This window comes from Cinclus cinclus, chromosome 1 (assembly GCF_963662255.1).
Source record: "Cinclus cinclus chromosome 1, bCinCin1.1, whole genome shotgun sequence".
Classification (NCBI taxonomy): Eukaryota; Metazoa; Chordata; class Aves; order Passeriformes; family Cinclidae; genus Cinclus; species Cinclus cinclus.
In genome coordinates, this window is record NC_085046.1 from 64,492,528 (window position 1) to 64,511,786 (window position 19,259).

The following is a 19,259-nucleotide window of genomic DNA, read 5'->3' on the forward strand; positions in this document are numbered from 1 at the left end:
CATTGTGTTACCAATGGTGGCAAATGCATTTTGTTGTTGTTGTTTTTTTGTTTTGTTTTGGTTTTTTTTTTTTTACCATCTCTGGTGCTGGAAAAAATTCTGTTCAAAGACTGGTGCACACCAGGGCTGTTTCCAGCACTGGTCTTCCCAGGGCACCCTTGTCAGTGCTAACAGCGACAAACTAGCATTAGCAGCACAATAGTATCTTGATTCGGTGTTGCAAACAAGTAAAAGGTAAGTAGCTCTCTGAGGCATGGCTTCTGGCATTGCTGGGGAAAATTTAACTAGTGTGAGCTAAGTAGTAAAAGGCTGGAAGCAGTAAAATATCTCCCATGAATGAAGCAGGCATTGGTGCTGAAGGTGTAGACGTGCATGTCTAGCCCTGTGGCTGTCCTAGTGAGGATATTGTGTTTTTCACTTGATGGCCACAGTTCATACAGTGAATATCACATAGACTTCTTGTGCAGCTGGTTTTTTTTTTGGGGGGGGGGGTGTTTAAAATGGCACGGTTATGCTGTTGCACAAGCAGAAAATGTGCTGCACAGCTCGATTCTATGAAAAGATAAGAGAAGGTATTGTTATAAGGTGTGTGTTTGTCCTGCTAGAGCTGTGCCCAGCTAAGTATTGTAATTACTTAACTTGTAAATTATTGCAGTCCGCTAACATAGGCAACACCAGAAGACAGATTTTGTTGTTGTTACTCTTGCATTGCTTTGTTTCTTCATTCTTGACAAGCAGTGGTCACTGTGATGCCTGCTGTGGTACTGAGCTGTCTGATCCCTCTGACTTCTTGGTTTTTGGGACTTGAGTTGCTGAGTGTTCAGTGAAGTAGGTAAAATGAAGGACTTAAAAGCTGCTTCTGTTGTTCCAGATTTTGAAAGAATATGTAGATAAATGCAGAGAATGTAAAATATGTTGGACTAATAAAATGACTAGATTTTCAAACTTTCCACAGTTGCCTCTTTTCTCTCTCTCTCTTTTTTTTTTCTTTTTTTTTTTCCCCCCTTAAAGCCCTCTCATACCTGAGATTGACAGTACGTGACAGAGGTTGGCTGTATGCTCCTGGCATGGGTAGTTGAGCACAACCCCTGATGGATGCAGGGTAAAAGCTCTGCAAGATACTAAATACATTGTTCTATCTGCTTTTGTTTGAAAACTAGATAAATTGTGTTAGAGCATATTGCAACTTGCTGTCCTTTTCTTTGTATGTGCAGTAGATTTTGCCCATTGTGCAATAGTGATGGCAGAGCACCAAAGATGAAGATGGAGCTAAATTTCCAGGATGGCCAAGATGGATGTTTTTCACAGGCCACTGCAGTGCAAGAACCCCGTTCACTTGTTAGTATCTGTTTGCCACACTGGCTATGAATTTTTCTGGTTGTTTCAAACCACTAAAGCAGAAGTGTTTACCTTACTGCTTTTTGTGTGTTATTCATGTAACAAACTCTGAGCTCCTAAGACTGTGTTGTCAAAATCACCAACTTAATTTGCAAGGTCAGCATGCATGCAAGTAACAAAACCACACTCCTTTAAAAAAAAAAACAAACTATTTTAGGTTTTAAGTGTTGATTTAAACAAATTTATTTAAATGGCTGTGTAATTAAAGAGGGGAAATCCCTTGTGTAGGTTTCCTAAATGGATTTAAGGCCTGGTCTGCATGTAGATTTACATACCAGTATAATTATGACTGCAAGGGGTATGATTTCTTCAATGCAATAATTGCTGTGTGGTCATTAGAAGTCCAGCAGGTGTGACTTGGCATAAGCACTGTTCTGCCAGCACAGTGGCACCTGTATGTGGCACAGGTTATTCCTTCCCCTGTGCAGGCATAAGTGGTCAGTTGCAAACATCTTTTGGGCGTTCAGGTGGCACAGGTGTATCTGTGTTACAGGTATAGTCCAGCTCTAGGTGTATGGGTGTAGCTGTGCTTTGCATAAAGATGGGTCATACATTCATTCAAGGGGCTTATGGTTGTGGACACTGTGAATAATTCAGTTTGGTTTTTGGGTCACTGAGTTTGGGGACCTTTGAACAAAAGTCTCCAAAAGGTCTCCAAACTTCTGTGCTTGTTCAGGAGTTGGCTATGCTAAAAATGTGGTGAGGAGCAGAGGAGGATGAACCTTGCTGCCCTGCACAGCTGACCATGACCACCCTTGTCAGACAAGGCTCATCCATCTGACAAGTGTAACAATTGTCCTTGAGCACTGTGGATACCTGCACTTCCAGATGGTGGAACTGGCATCCAGGATATCATACACACCAGATCTTACTAATGCACAGGTTTGACTCGCAGAGTGACAGGAGTTGTAGGGAATTGTGGGGGCTGAGAGTTTATCCCCTTTTCTCCGTGGGAAATAGACCATAGCATCCTTCTTTTGGCATACCCAGTACTAATGATAAAAGTTTGTGTTTATCAGGACTAACTCATGAGTATGAGCGTGGTGAAGAGCACAGAAAATGAGAACATGGTGTGAGGAACTTGCTTGGTAGTAATTTAAGAGTAAACATAGTGATTTAATACAGGGAGTGAAATTGCTTCTGTCATTTACTGCTCTGCTAGAGTTTATCTCAGGGTGAAAACTGGTGCCTTCAATTCCATCACAGCAGCAGTCACAGCTTTAGTGAAGCAGATGGAAGTGAAAAAAAGGCAGCACCTTTGTTTTGCATTCTGATGTTTCCATGGCTTTTATCAGCAATAAAGACCCTTGTTTTGGCATTTCCTTGCAGTGAATGTTTGGCTGTCTTCAGCTATTCTAACTGGCAATATTTTTGCCAGGAAATGCCCAGAAGGGAGGTCATGGTTGAATTAAATATTGTTTCTAGGGTACTGGGCTTCACATGGCTAATGAGAAACCTTAATATAGAGAGCTTTTCAAAATCCAAATGAGTCAAGCAAGGAGTGAGAACTATAAAATAGTAATTACCCTTGCTGTGCTAGGGTGATCTTGCTTAAAAATGTGAAACCATGGGCTGGGCTGAGCATTCCAAATTCTTTCTCTTGGCATCTGTACATAGAGTTTCATATATGTGTAAAAATGTAAAAAACTCCATTAAATGAAAAATATATAAATTAAAAATTCCTGGAAGTGCCTCCCCTTCCTTCACTTCCTCAGCCCATAAAAGACAATGCAGCTGTTAGTGTTTCATGTGGGGATAGGAAAGGGGAGAGAAAACAGCTGGGAGAACATCTGAAAAAATTGCAGCTAAGCTTGTGTGGATCAAAATAAGTTCCAGAAATGTATCTGAAAGTTGTATGTAAAAGCTTTGATTCTGATTGTGCTTGCTCCATTGTAAATGCAATTAAAGCTTTACTGGATCAAAGGAAATAGTTGAAATTTATGATAACATCATTATTATGAGAAAATGTTGTGGCCCAAAAGATAAACCAACAATGCCTCAGGGAGAGGGGCCATGCCTTGCAGATCTGTGTCCCCTCAGCAAAGTCATCTTTGTCAATTTAGGAGATGATTGATGGCAGTCTTGGGACAGTTTCTGCAAGCCTTAGATTACAAGTAGTCTTCTTGAAGACAAAAGTCACTGATTTTTTTTTTTTTTTTTAATAGAGAATATATGTAAGGCACAGTAATTAATGTAAGTAGGATTTTGCATTTGCTTGCAAACTGCTTTTGTAACAGTTCCTCAAAAAATCTGAAGATATAGCTATGTCTCTGCAATTCTATAGCTTGATGTAGTTGTGTTTCTATAGCATATTATGGCAACGTGTCTGCAGGAATGAAAAATAAGATGGAAAATATTTGGAGCAGAGGTGCATAGACACCCTAGCCATAGCTTACAAAAATCTATTGCTAAATGAGCTTGACAAAGCTTGCAGAACTCTTGTGACTTGCTGCTTGCCTTGAAGGAACTTGACAGTTTAGTGCTGGGAAAGATGCTTTGTGGTTAAACAGTATGAGATGCTTTGATATAAACTTTCTTCTCAGGCAGAGTGCTAAGCAACACTCCATGAGACTAGTTTGTGGATACAGCATTATCTGAATACACGAGAAGGTGTTCTGAATTTTGAATTCATGTTGCCAAAGAATTCTGTTCAAAAATCTGTATAATGAGATAGTTGTTTTGCAAGGGTGACATCTTTGCTAAACTAGCTAAAGTATGTGTGGACGTGGCCTGTGACTATTGGTGTAGCTTGTGAGAACCATGGACCTGAAATGAAATTCTGAATATAATTTTTACTCCACCACATAGCTTTTAGGAAAAAATACTTTGATGCATTGTATGCCTGAAATGAGGAAATTGTTCACCAGCCATCTTGCTGCTGTCTCATGAATGCTGTTCTCTTTGCTTGTGAGACTTGATGCTGTCTAGCAGACTTACTTATGCCTTTGATTATAGTGCTGTCTCTCAGCTTGTCATAGAAATTTAATTGTGATGGTACCGTGGTTGTTGTTTGAAATCACAGATTTGTTCATGTAGGCAAAGGTGATCCTTCACAAGGCCTGGTGATGTGCATGGATGTTTTGGCACCTGCTGAGACCACACCTGCGGAGGGACCTGCCATCTGTATGCAGAAGGACCTGACCTGTTACGTGTCAGGTGGGCATAAAACCCATACCCTTGTTGTGTGTTTGATGAGACTCCTATTTGCTCTGAGCATGGGTGGTATGATGAGAATTAAGCTTCAGAATTTCTGTTCTGAGCTTCCATTCTCTGTTACGGAGGTTGTGTAATTTAATTAGATTGCACCTACCTGCCCTCCTGAAGGTGGTTTCATCTTTCAGGATGCCCAAAACTACAGACCGAGGGATGAGGGAGCACAGGGAAGTGAAGAGACTTGCTGAAGTTTATTTGGGAAGCTGGTGGTAGGGGTGGAAGGTGAGGCCTCTGAGGTCTCCTTTCACTGTGGGATCTGCTGCAGCTGAACGCTGTTGAGTGGATGGATGATAATCATGGCAAGCACATCTGAGCTGCTGGAGCAGGAGTCGCCGCTGTCGCTCTGGTCGAGGCTTTTCCCTGGATGGTTGTGCAGGGACTCTAAAACCAGAGTGACGAGAGGACTGGGGAGAGTGCAGAGTAACCTGGTTCACAGTGGAGAATAACTTCTACTGCTACTCTTGTTGGTGTCCCTTTTTAATCTGTGCAGGGCAGCTTGTGAAGGAATTGCAAGGGCTGTTGGAGACACTGAATATTTTGTGGGTTATTAACTTCAGTAATCAGCTTTCCAGTGTTGGAGTTTATCTAACAGATGCTACCAAAAAAAAAAAAAAAAAAAAAAAAAGACAGCTTACTATGAGCAGTGATGGCTCAGCATCTGGGAGACTTGTGTATTTATTTTTAAATGAAGTATGGGATTTCTCTTTAGTATTTGTTATGGCCCTCTGCACACTGGGAAACCCCTCTGCACACTGGGAAACCCCTTTCTTTAGCAAATGGGAAGGGACTTTTTGGGCTTGCTGGAGCAACTGCTGTTTTGGAAGGTAGACAGTAGCATACACCTATGTAATGTTGGTTGCAAATACAACCTTGAGCATCAGCTCAAGGTGGTATGAGCACGTTCAAATTTGCAGCTGCTGTTAGGAGTGCTTGAATGAAGTGTTGAAACAGATCTGTAATTTCATGTCTGGGCATTTTTTTTTTCAGCCTGTGGAGTGCTCGTGCATGGCCTCTTAAATTGTGCAGAATCATCTGATGGTGCTGGGTGAAAGTCATTGGTGCTGGTAGTTGCTGGAGCTGCATGTACTATTCCCTGTGCTTACAGGGAATTTACAGTAGATGGAATTGCACTGTACAGAATGATGAATGATGTCTCTCAAGGTAGATAGGAGTTTAGTGCTTTTCACAAGGTGGTAAATAAATAAATAGGCATTAGAAAACATTTCCTTTTCTTGGTGCCTGACAGAAAATTGTGGGATGATGCTCTAACTGCTAAATCAGGCTTTGGGAAATAATTTAAGGCTTTATTGAAGAGTCTTAAATGTAATGCAACAAGTGAGTTATTAATTTGCCTTGTGAGTTCTTTGGTTTAATGACAAAGGACTGGATTTTGAGGCTTTTGCTTACTTTGGGGGGGAGTTAATTTTACATTTATTTATTGAAAAGGATGCATCAAAGAATTGACAGAAGTACATGAAAGTGTTTTTTTTACTCCTTGAGTTTACTTGCACTGCAGTTCTGGACCTGGATGATGGATACATGTAGGTTTTTATAACTGTCTATCTGGTCTTGCTATGTTAGCCTTCATTCCATGTGTTATATGTGGTGCTTGTAGGTAGGAAACAAGCAGATCATACAGATTATACTCTCATGATTGTAATGAGATATATTCTTTGTCCATGTATCAAAAAATCTCTAGAAGAAACTTCAGACGGGATTGTGCTGTAGCAATAGGCTCGTGAAATTGCTGCAACTGTTAATGCAGGAAGAAATGAGAGTGTCACATTCTTCTAGTCCTGCCAGAAAATAAAATATAGTAATTTAGTCTTGTTCACACAATATATATATATATCTGTAGTAATAAGATCACCTTGCTAGTCTATCTTTTTCTCATTATCTCTTCTTTTATTCCCAGGATGGCCTGGCACTGTAAAGCCTGTCAGGGCCTGAAACTAGTTTTAGGGAAATAGTGTGGGTAATTGTGCTGCTTCAGTTTTCTTGTAGCAAACAGTGGGGGTAGTTTCTTGACTGGAAAAAAAAAAAATTAAGCATGGCCAGAGAGGAAGAGAAGTCAGAAAATTAGCTGTGGACTAAGACAAACTCCATAACTCTGGTAGGAGAGTTGTGTAGCATGAACCTCTGTTCTGATTTAATGCAGCTGTACTGTCCCAATCTCTAAACTTGTAATTACAATACTGTGAGAGATGAATTGATGTAGACAATAGTTAGGATATTAATTAAAATGCTGTGGATGATGTGGGGAGCATCAAGCTTTATATGCTTTAGATGGAGAAACTGGTGAATATACCATTCAAAATGCCTTGAATTTTCAGACTTGTATCTTGTTTCTTCTTTTGGATACTCAAGTAAGCGTAAATTGCTTCAAAGGGCACAAGATAGTGAAAATTCAGGTATTTATGGTCAAATGTTCATCTTGGTAGGATTAAAGTGATTTCAACTGGCCTGTTGCTTTTCAGACATGGAAACCAGATTAAAAGGCCTGTGTGGAGCAATCTGAGATGGATCTCTGTATTTCCTAGGAGAATTTATTTTTTTTTTCCAATGTTGGTATCCCCCTGTGCTCACATAACTCAAACTCCTTCCCACAAAAATATGGATGCAGTCATTCTTTGCTATTCCTTAGGATTAGAGGTGCAGCAGGTGAAGAATACTGAGCAGTTGGGGATGAGACTCCTGTGTGTCTCTGGTTCTCAGTTTTGCAGATCCTATAGCCTTTAACACATCTGTGGCATTCCTTTTGTTCTGTTCTTACTACGTCTGCCATGAGCAGTTTTACAGTGATGGGAAAACTCTCACCTCTGTTGGTAGCTGCAGGTGTTGGAGCCCATTCATTTGAAGCACATCAACAATAGTGAGTGATGACAGGCAGAATAAGCTTGCAGAGCTCTTACTTTGGATTGTCTCATTACAGCAGTGGGTGTTTTGGGTCAAAGTGTGGGAAGGGGGTTATTCACCTGGCCGGGGTTGGACCCCTAGGCAGCTCACCCCTCTCTCCATTTGTGTAAAGCAGTGGAATAGATGCAGTTGTGCTCTAGGCAGTGGGTTTGTTAGGCATCAGTGCAGAGGTGTATTCCACTTGGTGGGAGGCTAACTATGAAAACTCAAGCAAAATTGCATTAAAGGTCAAGTGCTAAAAGATTTGCAGCCCTGAAGATCTCACTGTCTCTGAAATTTTTGTCCATTCAAAGTCTTCCAGATATTGCCGCTGAGAGCTTGATCACTATTAGGAGTGTGTCAGGCGTGACCCTAATGGAACTTCCACATGCCTGAAGCCTAAAGACTTTAAAGCATTCTGATGTGCTATTGGCAAAAAGTCATCTGTTTGAAGTTGCTTTCTGTTTAGCAGTTGTTGTTTTGTCCAAAATTCCAAAGAAACTGGTCTTCTCCTGACAGCAGCATTACAAGTGATGGAAAGCCAAACCCAGTTGCTTGCATTGTCTCAGTATTTCCGCGAGATTGAAAGATGTGGCTAGACAAAGTTGTTTTTCTTTACAAACAAATACTTTTTTTCCCTAGTGCAATGCTTGTTTTACGGCTGATGCCTTTTTGCTGGGTTTTCTCTCAGAGGAGTAAAAGGCTGTAAATACTAGGAGTGGGATAAAGAGAATGGAATTTGTGATGGAAATGTGCAGTGGGCCATAATTGGGCCATGCTGCTACTGCTATCTGTACAGCAGCAAATTTTAGGTCAGAGAATACCATCTTTCTTTCTGCGTGGCTGACTCTTACATTTGGTGGCCTGTGTTTGGCTTGTTAGCTTTGTTTGGAAACAGTGCCAAAAAAAGAAGAGACTTACGAGGGCTAGGGGGTGGCGTGGGCTGTTTAGGTTAAGGACCTGTATTAGGAGTAGAAACCACTGAAGTCTCTCTTCTGGCACTTACTGTAGTTCCCTGAATGTCATAAGAACGTGGCAAGCCATGCCAAGCCTTGTGGGAAGTGGTGAAAAGACATAGCAGTGTTCTTTGGCATTTCTTGTCTTTGAAAACTCACTGCTTGAAAACTTCAGATAACATTTGCCTGGAAGAGGAGGATGTATTTCAGTCTGATGATAAGAGGGGAGGGACTGCACTTAGGGCTGAGTGAGACACCTCCCTTGTTAGAAATGGGAAAAGTAGATGAGAACAGAAAATGGAAAGGCACCCCATCACGCTGACAAATTTGGCCTGAGAAAGCCAACCGAATAAAGGTGGGGAGGGGATGGGAGAGTGTTGGAGCAGGAGGGAACAAGTGTCAATGCAGCAGGCTGTGCTTCTGGGACAAGGCTTGGAAAAATGGAAGCGGAAGGAGAGTGTAGCTCTTGTTACTTTCAAATTCCCTTGTCTGCCATCCCTCTTTCCTGGGAGTTGTGTTCCCTGTCTCCTTCCCACTACCAAGCTATGGGCTGCTTGCCCAGAAAGGACTGTGCACCAGTTGGCCCTGGATTTGCTGCAGGGGCTTATGTGGTGTTGGTGGTCCCCTGGCAGGATGATGCAGCAGGGAGGAGAGAGGGCTGGGGCAGGACCTCAACTGAGGTTTGCATTACTCTTGGAAAGGGTAAATTGCAAGGGAGGAAGGCATCATTGACTTCAGTGAGAACTGTCACACATCTCCAGCACGAAGATGCAGTGAATTAATGAACCTTCACTGGAAGTGAAAATGCTGGCTGTTTGCTTTGGTGATGAAAAAGGTTAAACAAAGTGTGTTACCTTTACTGTCTTTTCTTCAAGCTGTCTTGAACTTTCCAGAGAGACTCTGTAAAGGCTCTCTCCCTGTGGAGATGAACATCAAAGATCAAAACTCCTGACTGGAGGAATAAAGCAGCCTGTCTGGTACTGCAGACTCCCCACTGAGGTACCAAGAACTATTCTGGTCAGGCAGAAAATGCTTTGGGCACCAAGTGCAGCAGGTTACTGATAACACTGCTGTGATGGTGAAGGATGGAAAGTTAGCCTTCCTTCAGAAGATCAAGAAAGAGAGAAGTCAGGCACTGTTGGGGGGTTGGTTCTTTCCCTTTTCCCTCTGTGGAATTTTCCCCATTGTCATGCTAAGATACCTGTTGACTGGGCCCTGGTGGCAAGGGGGAGGGGAGGGAAGAGGGAAACCCCTCGATATCCAAACAGCCAGAAGAGGAAGTGGAAGGCTGGGCTTTGGCCCATTTCCCCCACGGAGTTCGGATGAGAAGGACGATCGCCGCCTTAGCCTCATGTCCGCCATCCCAGTGGCCGGGAGCCATCCCCACTGCTGTCAGACCCTGCCCTGCTGCCTTCTCGCTGTAACCTGCCACCATCCAGCACTCTGCTGAGCACTGGAACCCACACCGTGAGCGGAGGGCTCTCTCTCCATCTCTCTCTCCCCCTGGGACAGCGCTGCCATCACCCCCAGCCCTCCTGCGGCTCTGCGGGACCCGCCCGCCCCCAGCACCGGGAGCTGCAGCTCAGGGAAAAGGTGCCTGCAGCCAAAAAACACTGGGACTGAGTTACTGTTCTGTTTGTGGGTAATTTCATAGCTGTTGTTGTTCTAGTTTGTCTTGTTAGATGTACTAGTAAAGAACTGTTATTCCTACCCCCATATCTTTGTCTGAGAGCTCCCTTAATTTCAGAATCATAATAATCTGTAGGAAGGAAGGATCATTTCCTTAGCAAACACCTGTCTTTCAAACCAGGACAGGCACAGTTGGAAATTCTTGTTTATTAAACAGAGGTGATGAATAGGTGTTTCAGCATCAATAAGCCATGAGACATTTGATAAGAGCTTGTTGAGTAATTCCAGAAATTTTTGCCAAACACGATTTAAGTTCTGTTTGAAATGACCTGACCTGTGTCTGTGTGTGCCACAGCCTTCTCTATTTTCAGGTATATGAGCTGTCTTCCCAAGATGGTTGCTGAAATGTGCTGTAGGCAGATGGCTGGTATCACCTAGCTTGAACTCAGCCTATGTGTGTAGAAAACGGGTAAAAAAGTCTGCAAAAATTAGGTGGTTGTGTTTTTTTTGGTTTTTTTTTTTTTTTTTTTTTTTTGCGAGAAGGGCCTCCAGGATAATGCTTTACTTCATGTTCTGGAAGGGAACAGGACTGGTCCAAGCTCCATCAGGGCTTGCTCTTGGCTGCTACTTTTAGCTCTGTGTCATAACCCTGCCATCTGCCTTGTTTTGTTGAATCCACCCAACTCCTCATAGCAAGGGCCTGTGCTATGATGCTGCCTGATTAGGCAGTGGTTCATGTGCAGTATCTTTCAAGTTTGCAGCAAGCATTAGAGTTTGGTGGGCTCAAACTTACTTGCTGTTGTTTGAGTAAATGTCCCAATGATGCTGTTAACAGCACCCCTGCAGCCTTCTTCACTGAGACACTTTCGTAGTGCATGCAGGGAGGTGAACTGAATATACTCCAGGCACTTCCAAACAGTGGTTTGTAAGCAAGAAATTGTTTGTGGATGTTTTCAGACTGATCTGTGGTTGTCACACTCAGTGTAGAGGAAGAAGCTAAGTGTTGTCCGTTTTTCACTGGGTTCGCAGCCTGTAGTGGCACATTTTTAAACACTGGGCTTGGAAGAGGGAGCTAAGGGAGCTGTTACTGTGACTTGCTTGACTTGGCCCCATGAACAACTCGGCCTTTTCCTAACATGGGTATGTCTACAGTGTGCTTGACTTTGTATAGTTGTGCTATGTTTTTTTCCTCCTGGCTCCTTTTTGTGAAAGTTTTTCTCATGTGAAATATTTTGGATTAGATGAGGTTTACAAGGAGGAGTTGACATTACATTTCAAGGTTTGCTTCTGCTATTGCATTGGTATACTGACATCATACACCCTGGGGTCAAACCTCTGGGATAAGAGCCAGTATTTTAAAATTTTTTTTTGCAGGGTGGAGGAATAGCTTGTAATTTCACCCCCTTTGAGTTCAACCTCTCCCTCTTACACTGCTTGTTCATTATTTCAGGTTCTACCTCTTCAGGTAAGAAAAGACTGTGTTAACCTTTACTGTAATAATTTGTGCTTAACCATCCGCTTAGGGGAGGCATTGCTGCTACTGCATGCAGCTTGATCTCCTCCTGACTTGTTTCTGAATTGCTGGTATATCCCTGTATGCTGTTAAGCCATCTTTGAAGCTCACTGTGTCACAGCAGCATACATGAGGAGTAAATGTACTGCAGTCAGCCAAGTGGTACCAGCGTGAAACTGGAGTGACCAGAAAATCATGTATCTTTTCTTCTGGATTATGTACAGCAGAGAGGGGCGAAAGCTTCAAGTGTGCAGAGAAAATTTTGAAAGCAGCTTTTTGATTTCCCTACCAAGGAGTCTGGCCAAGTATGCTTAAAGTAATTCCAGACACCACAGGCTGATTTGAAGTGGGTCCCTGGAGTTGCATAAACAGACCATGCATTATTCATGAGCTAACTGAGCCTTTGCCCTCCTCCAGCAGGCTGGGACAAGTAGGCATGTGCTTGCTTCCTTCACCTGGTTGACTGGCCCTCTGGGAAGGCTCTTCACAGAGTGGAGTGGAAAGCAGAGAAGGCTACTGATAGAATTAGGCTGATTTGCACTGTGACTTAGGAGCAGTTCTGGGAAGCCCATATGAATTCACTTATGACTTGTTAGTGCTGTGTTTGTCAGACAGTAGTCAATGGGGATCAGAAGTCTGGGGTGCACAAAAATGGTGCAGGTGGGAAAGGCTGCCTAGGTACCAGTGTTGTACCTGTGTGCTAGCCCCATGGGTTCAAGCACATATCATCCTTGTTCCTCCTGCACTCATTTGCAGGGAACAAAAATAACAGTAATTTTAATTAGAAGCTGTTGAATGTGGCCTCCTTCAGTGTATTTTGTAATTATAATCTTGTAGGAAGCATACCTCACCCAGCAGGAATTTGGCAAATCCAATAACAGGCTTATGATGCTGGGTCTGGCATAAGAGGTTTCAGCTCAGCTGACCATAAACTGACTGGAGAACATGAGGGTCTGCCCTTGTTTGTACCCATAGCTATGATGTTCATGTGGGATGTGTTTATGGGAGAATCAGGTGTTGTGTGTGCTTTCTCCTTGAAGCAACTTGTCACAGGGAAGCTAAGTAGACATAGAAACATGGACTTGGAGCAGTTGAAGTAGCCACAGAAAAAGAAATCTGGTTGGTGGGTATTGCCCTTTTCCTTCATGTTATGTTTGTCAATCTTGCAAGTTCCACATCTGACTACTACCTTAGTAGTTTATCTCCTCTCTGATTGTATTCTAGCAACAATGCTAAAATGACATTTTGCTCCCTCCCATCTTCCACTGCTTACTTTGCCAACTAAGCTCTGAGCTGCAACAGTTGTTATGTTAATGTGCCATGAACAAAACCTACTAAAATACTGTGATCTTACAAGGAGCAGATGAATGTTGTCACTTGAATGTATTCTACCAAGTTTTACTTATTGTTATGTGTGTAGCGGTGGATATTTTAGCTGGTACAGATGTGCAATAATGTTCTTAGTCCCAGCACTGCTCTCTTTTGTAATAGTCACAGTTCATTGCAAAAAAAAAAAAAGTGTTCAGAGAGAGCTGGCATAATCATGCCATTCCCTAGTCATACTGGAAGAACAGGTCATATAATGTCTCTGGAATATGCTGCTGTGGATTAAGTCATGAAGACAACCCCTTGAGTTTGGGTTTTTCTCTGACAGACCAGCTCTCTTACTCTGTATGTTCATAGCCGTTTGAGACAGACAAAACTGTTGAGGTTACCTAACCAATCTCCTGGGCAGAGAACGGAGTTTTTGCTACAGCATATTTTTGTGATATATCTCGTCTTAAATATCTTCCTTGATAGGCATTCCATCACAATAATCTCTCTGCTGAAAGAGGTACTTTGTAGTCAGGCTATACTGTCCGTTATTAATTTAATCACATTAATTCCATGTAACTGCAGTTTTTAATACCTTAGTGAGTTCTCTTCAATCCTTTTTGTTCCGTTCTTTGAATCCACATATACCTATACTTCTGCATTGATGTCATATTGTCTGTTGGTGTGATTGATGGAATTACCTCAGTTTACTAATGCCTCACATAATCTGCTGAACTACATTCAGATGCCATTAAAATGGGTTGGGGGTTAGACCACTAACAAAAAAGGTTGGAGCTAAAGAATCCCCCAGATCAGTTGCCAACCTAAACCATATCCCAGTGGTGTAGTAAAAAGTAAAAATAATGCTGTGGTCACAGTCCATCTTCTGGTGGTCAGGTGACCCATGACAGCATCTGAACCATTTAAGGCCTGTGAAATCAGTGTTGAATGTGTAAGAAGCCACTACTGCAGAGCTGTCTGGATCAGAGAAGCATGCACAAGAAAATTGTGTTTTCCCAGACCTTTTGCAATGGCTGTTGCCAAGGGGTTGTGTTTTCCCTCCGTACCCTTGCAGGTGGTCTGCAGGATATGGTTGGTGTGCTTTCACACTGCTCTGCTCTCTGTGAAGGCAGGCTGCACAAGGGTCTTGGGTCTGACGTGCCTGTTGATCACGGCCGGGTCAGATGGGTAGGTAGACAGTGACTGTTATTTTTCTTTTTCAGCTCTTCAGTGAGCAGCTCAGTCTATTCATTGCATGCCTGCCAGCAGCTCTTGCCATTCAAGTGGGTGATGTTCTAGCAGCATTTCAGAGCTGGCAGAAAAGGGTGATGATCAGATGCAGCCAGTTAAAAAAAAATAAGCATATGCTTTACAGGAACATTTGTTCTGTATGCCTGAGCTGAAGATGGAGTTTCACAACATCAAGGCAGAACAGTTTCATGGGGGAAATAGTGGCCTTTTGGGCAGCTTACTTAATGTTAGATGCACTGAGTTGACATGTAATCTCTGCATTAAGGAGGTCAAGGATTTTGCTGCATCAGGAAACCCAGGGGTGGACACAGCCTGCTGAGCACAGAGGTCTTGTTAGTGAACATGCTGTGGGTGTTACAGAAGCATAGCTAGAGTGAATGGGATTATGTTAAACATTGGTATGGTAGTATTAGACCTGGGGGATTTGTAGGTTTACTCCCCAGGTTGTATCAACGCCTTATAAAATATATGTGAAGTTGCAGCTGAGGTGATACCTCATGATGAGAGAGGCTCCCTCAAACAAGTTCTCCCTTGTATGCTGAGTTTTGAAGGACAGGTTTTTTCTGTCTCTTTAAGGTGCTATGGGAGACCAGTCTCATAACATAAAAAAGTTAGGTTACCCACCCTGTGTCAATGCCTTCAGTCATCTTCTCAGAAGCATGGCTGAGAGCTGCATGAGGGTGGAAGCTGAAAGCCCCATTTTCTTGGGCATTTGGCCTGTTCTGGGTTGGATGCACTGATGTGAATGCTGTGGAAGAAACTGTAGCAGCTATTCTGTTCTGGAGCAGAAACATTCTCTTCTGGAGATGTCAGTCTCATGCTTCCACCAGCTTTATATTCACAGAATGATAAAATGCAATTGTTGTATTAAGAGACCCAAATGTAATAATGAAGAATGTGTGGCTCATTAAACCTGTCTGGTTCATATAGTAACTCATATATAATTCACAGTCTTTGTAAATATGTTAGTTTAATGCTTCTCTGCACATATCAGCAAAGCTCTGTCTCCTTTGGGTTAGTCAGACCTGACAGCTTCTGAAACTGGACCTTGAATTGTGTGACAAATGGTGCTGAACTCTGAATATTGCTGAATAGCAACTGATTTTGAATTCAGGAAAAAAAAATCCTCCAATCAAAGCCATTTGTTGAAGTTCTTCATTGTTTCCTTAGGGCAATTTTAAAACTTCATCCTTATGATGGAGGAACCCTTTACTCACTACTAGAGCAAGATTGTACCAGTAGTAACCAAGCTTTGGTTATTCTTCCCTGGACGCATTTCATCAGCATCAAGAAATAGAACATAATGCGGTTGTTGGCCATCTTAGAGCTCTTTCAGATATTTATTTGTAGTTTAACTCATACAATATTTTATTGTACACTGTAGCTCCTGAATAAGGGTCACTTGCTAACTTGTGAACAAAATGTGCCATGCCATGAGGCTCTTGGTGACTGGTGTGGTGTGTGCCTACTTCTTATTAACTGAGTTGCCTGTATTCCGTGGATAAATTGAGTTGTAAAGCCTGTGACAATGCATGATTTTGTGTGTTTGGTGCTTGCAAGCCCTGCTTGTAAGTGACAACAGTGGTCTCTTAAGTAGTCCATAGTAAGCAACAACTTGGTTTAGTCACTGCTTCTCAGAAAAAAAATCTGAAATGCACTATGAAAATAATGTGAAATAACATATTTTATTGTGGCTCAGTCAGAGATGCTGGGAATCTTAAGAGCTGTTGGATGGTAAATTGTTAAAACACATTGCTCTGCGGGATGCTAATATAGCCTGGGCTGAAACCAAAGTCTATACAAGTCTAAATGAGCTAGTTGTCCAGGGAATTAACCTGCTTTGGACTGGGTCCTCTGGATGAGATTTTCAGAAGCAGTCAGCAGTGCTCAACTCCATGACCCTAGCTTCAGTGGGAGTGGAGAACCCAGTGCTGAGTTTTCCTGCTGTTAGTGACTCAAAGGCACTGCAGGGAGGAAAAATAATCTGACTTTTCAAGTCAGTTACAGTACAAATTCTCTCAAGAGCTGTTTTTACAAGTGACTGTACAAGTTACAAAGCTCTCTTTACCACATGGCCAATATGTGTTGCTTTCCTGCACATAGATGAGTCAAACCAGGGGCTGTGAAAGGTGCGAATCTGCATTGCTAAACAGCTTTTTGGTGAGAGCTAGGACCCCTCTTCAGGAAATTGAATATGTATCTATGTGAAGGGAGCTAGAGCAAGAGACTTTAACATCTGGAAGCCCTCCCAGGGCACATCTTAAACTTTACTCGTTTTCCTGAGGTCTGGTTTCTTATCCAACTTCATGCTGTCATTTATCACATTCCAACAGCTTGTGGAAGTTGTGTGGCTACCTTCCTACTCTGTCGAAGGGTGTCATAGTAGTTCTTTATTCTTTCTTGAATTCCTATAATTCTTCTCTTTGGGAAACAAAACCGAACCTATCTATAATAAAAATGAGCAAGTCTTCCTGCACATACAACAGTACAAAAGCTGGCTGCTCTTTCCCACAGAGGCTATCTGACCCAAGCAGCCTTTTTCCTATCACCTTCAAAGCCCTTCATTTAAGGGAAGGGAGTGATTACTGAATCATTAAGGATAATGGCTATTTACTTTTGGAAACAATGGACTTGATGAACCACAAAAAACTGCCTGATTCTCTTAGAAGTTCGTTTGTGTCGGGGCAGACTAACTTGGTTTTAGGATGGAAATAGGTACATTTTAATGAGGTGGTAAAAAGTGACCTTGTGTTCCGAGGTAAACCACGATTTTTTAATTTTTTTTTTTTTAAATCATCTTGAAGACTAACATCCTCAAGCATGGACCCAAGCTTGGAAACGTCAGGCTAGAAAACAGTACTAACAAAGTAAAGAGCACAGTGTTTAAAACTTCATAATGATTATGAGTTGCCAGACTTACCTGATGCCTTGCTGGGATTTCCTGTTTTTACCTTGTATGTTTTTACCTCTGTATGTTAACATACAAATTTGCTCTGTCTGCAGTAGGATTTTGCCATGTAATGATCAACATGTGGAAACCTGCTCCTATTTTGTAGAATCACAGAATGGTTTGGGTTGGAATGGACCTTTAAATCTCAACTCTCCTGCCATGGCAGGGACACATTCGACTATATCAGTTTGCTCAAAACACCTACCTGGCCTCAAAACACTTGCATTGATGGCATATACACATTCAGGTGTTTAGTCACATCTGCTTAGGTTACAGTGTAATTAAAATGTGCTGGGGCAAGGGTAATAGAGAGGGAATTACTGTGCTAATTACCATATTATTGTAAAATAAGGGATGTTGCTGGATTTGCTTTGTGAGCGGGGTTGAATTACAAACTGGAGGGAGTGGTGGTGGGGTAGGAGAATTATTTTCCTTACAATTTTTCTCAAAGTCCTTCCAATTCATGTCATTCTGGAGCTTGAAAGATGTGTTACCTACAGCCTGGGCTGAAACAGTGACTCTGCTCTGTTGTAAGTAATTTTGGCATTTATATGGATTTATTTCTCAGGGTATGTGGTCTTAGATTCACTCCTGACTTGAAGAGTGGGAGTAAATGCCACTGCAAACACAGCTGAAGAAAGTGTTTGGCTTTTTAGAAGAGGTCCTGACAGGGTGCTTGACAGTGGTACAGTTATGCATGGCAGAGCAGTTGGATGGCAGGATCCTCCTGGTGTTTATGATGATTGCTGTGAAATAATCACTAACAGCTGCATGTTAACCTAATGAAGAAATACTAATAACAGGAAGATCAAAACCGGGAGAAAAAAATCCAGCAGAGTTGTAAGCTTATGTAGATGGTTCTTCATAGATAAGTGACTTGTGAAAAGTCTTAGGGGAAAGTACCCTAAAAGTGGAGGTAATCGGAGTAACCCAGGTCTTGTGTGCATTTGATAAAATGGTGTGGCTGTACCTTTGACTTTGGCAACTTAGATTTGCAGGTTTAAGCCCTTTGCATTTTGATGCCTGTGCATGCTTTCTTCCTGCAGAGAGCTCCAGGAGCATTACTTGTCAGGGACAGACAGATGTGCTATCATTGCCTTCTGCTGAGCTGCTACTGGGGTACACAATCCCTAGAAAGTGATAAAATGTGAAATTTGTGATCGGTGGTTGAAGAAGTCATCTCCACCAGTCCCAGTATTGAAATCTGCAGGGCAGCTTGTAGTTGGGTTTTTTATTATTGGACTCGTTGTTTATTCAAACTTTTTGCATAAAACACCCAATGATTTCACTGGTAGAATATGAGGACATGAATCTTATTTAGGCTGCTGCATTTCCTCCTATGGTAAAAAATGCTTTAAAATGCTCCTGTAATAGGTATATAGGTATTTTAAAGTGATTTTAAACTTGTGGGAATACAGTGAAGTGACCTCTGTGCTCTTAAGAATCGGAGTCTATTATGTCTGAAGGGGATTGTTCTGTTGGCATCTGATAATATGTTCCAATTTATAGGGAATCTGTTTTTCAGTCAGCATTGCAAGCTTAACTCTGTCATCTGGCTGAACTTTTGGTGTAGGGACAAGGTCATCATTGAGTGCTTGTAGTCTGAACAAGTAAAACTTCCCCGCTTCTGCTGCTGTCTTTGCCCTCCAGGAGACACATGAAAGTCTGTGGTAGTTTCTTTTTTTTTCTTTTTTTTCTTCCCTGTTCAGTTTTAGATAATTTCATTTATCCCCTTTCTGCTATTGCTTAGATCAAATAGCATTATGTGATCAAACTCTTCTTCATACAGTGGAAGAACTTTTGGAACATGTGTGATGACTCCCACGTTCTAATGACCTTCAACAGAAAACTACTTATTATTTCCTGGTTGAACACAAGAATTTGATGCTTAATGTATATTAACTTGTATATTGCAGTTTCATTTCACACATAGGTTCTTAAGGGCTTCATGCTAAATCAAAGGAGTGATTCTAAAGTATGATATGGCTAATTTGTGTCACAAAAAAAATAATTTATATAAAAGTAATAACTTTGTGTTCTTTTTTTAGAAAATACAAATAAGTATGTGTATATAAAAAGGAGGAGCATCGCCCTTTAAGAATTGCATGCAGCTTATGAGTAATTTTCAAGCTGTTTTACT

At 41.9% G+C, this 19,259-nt stretch overlaps 1 protein-coding gene across 3 annotated transcripts in view; it reads left to right on the forward strand.

Moving 5' to 3' along the window:
* The window catches only part of GFOD1 (Gfo/Idh/MocA-like oxidoreductase domain containing 1), a 71,637-nt gene that overhangs the window by 6,696 nt on the left and 45,682 nt on the right, over positions 1 to 19,259 (forward strand). The window contains exon 1 of one of the 3 annotated variants that reach the window (XM_062488934.1): positions 4,236 to 4,554. The exons of the other annotated variants lie outside the window; for them this stretch is intronic. Coding sequence (XP_062344918.1) covers positions 4,464 to 4,554 — 91 coding nt within the window. The 5' untranslated portion in view covers positions 4,236 to 4,463. Of the gene's footprint in view, positions 1 to 4,235; positions 4,555 to 19,259 lie in introns of those variants that run through there. 3 annotated transcript variants of the gene reach the window in all.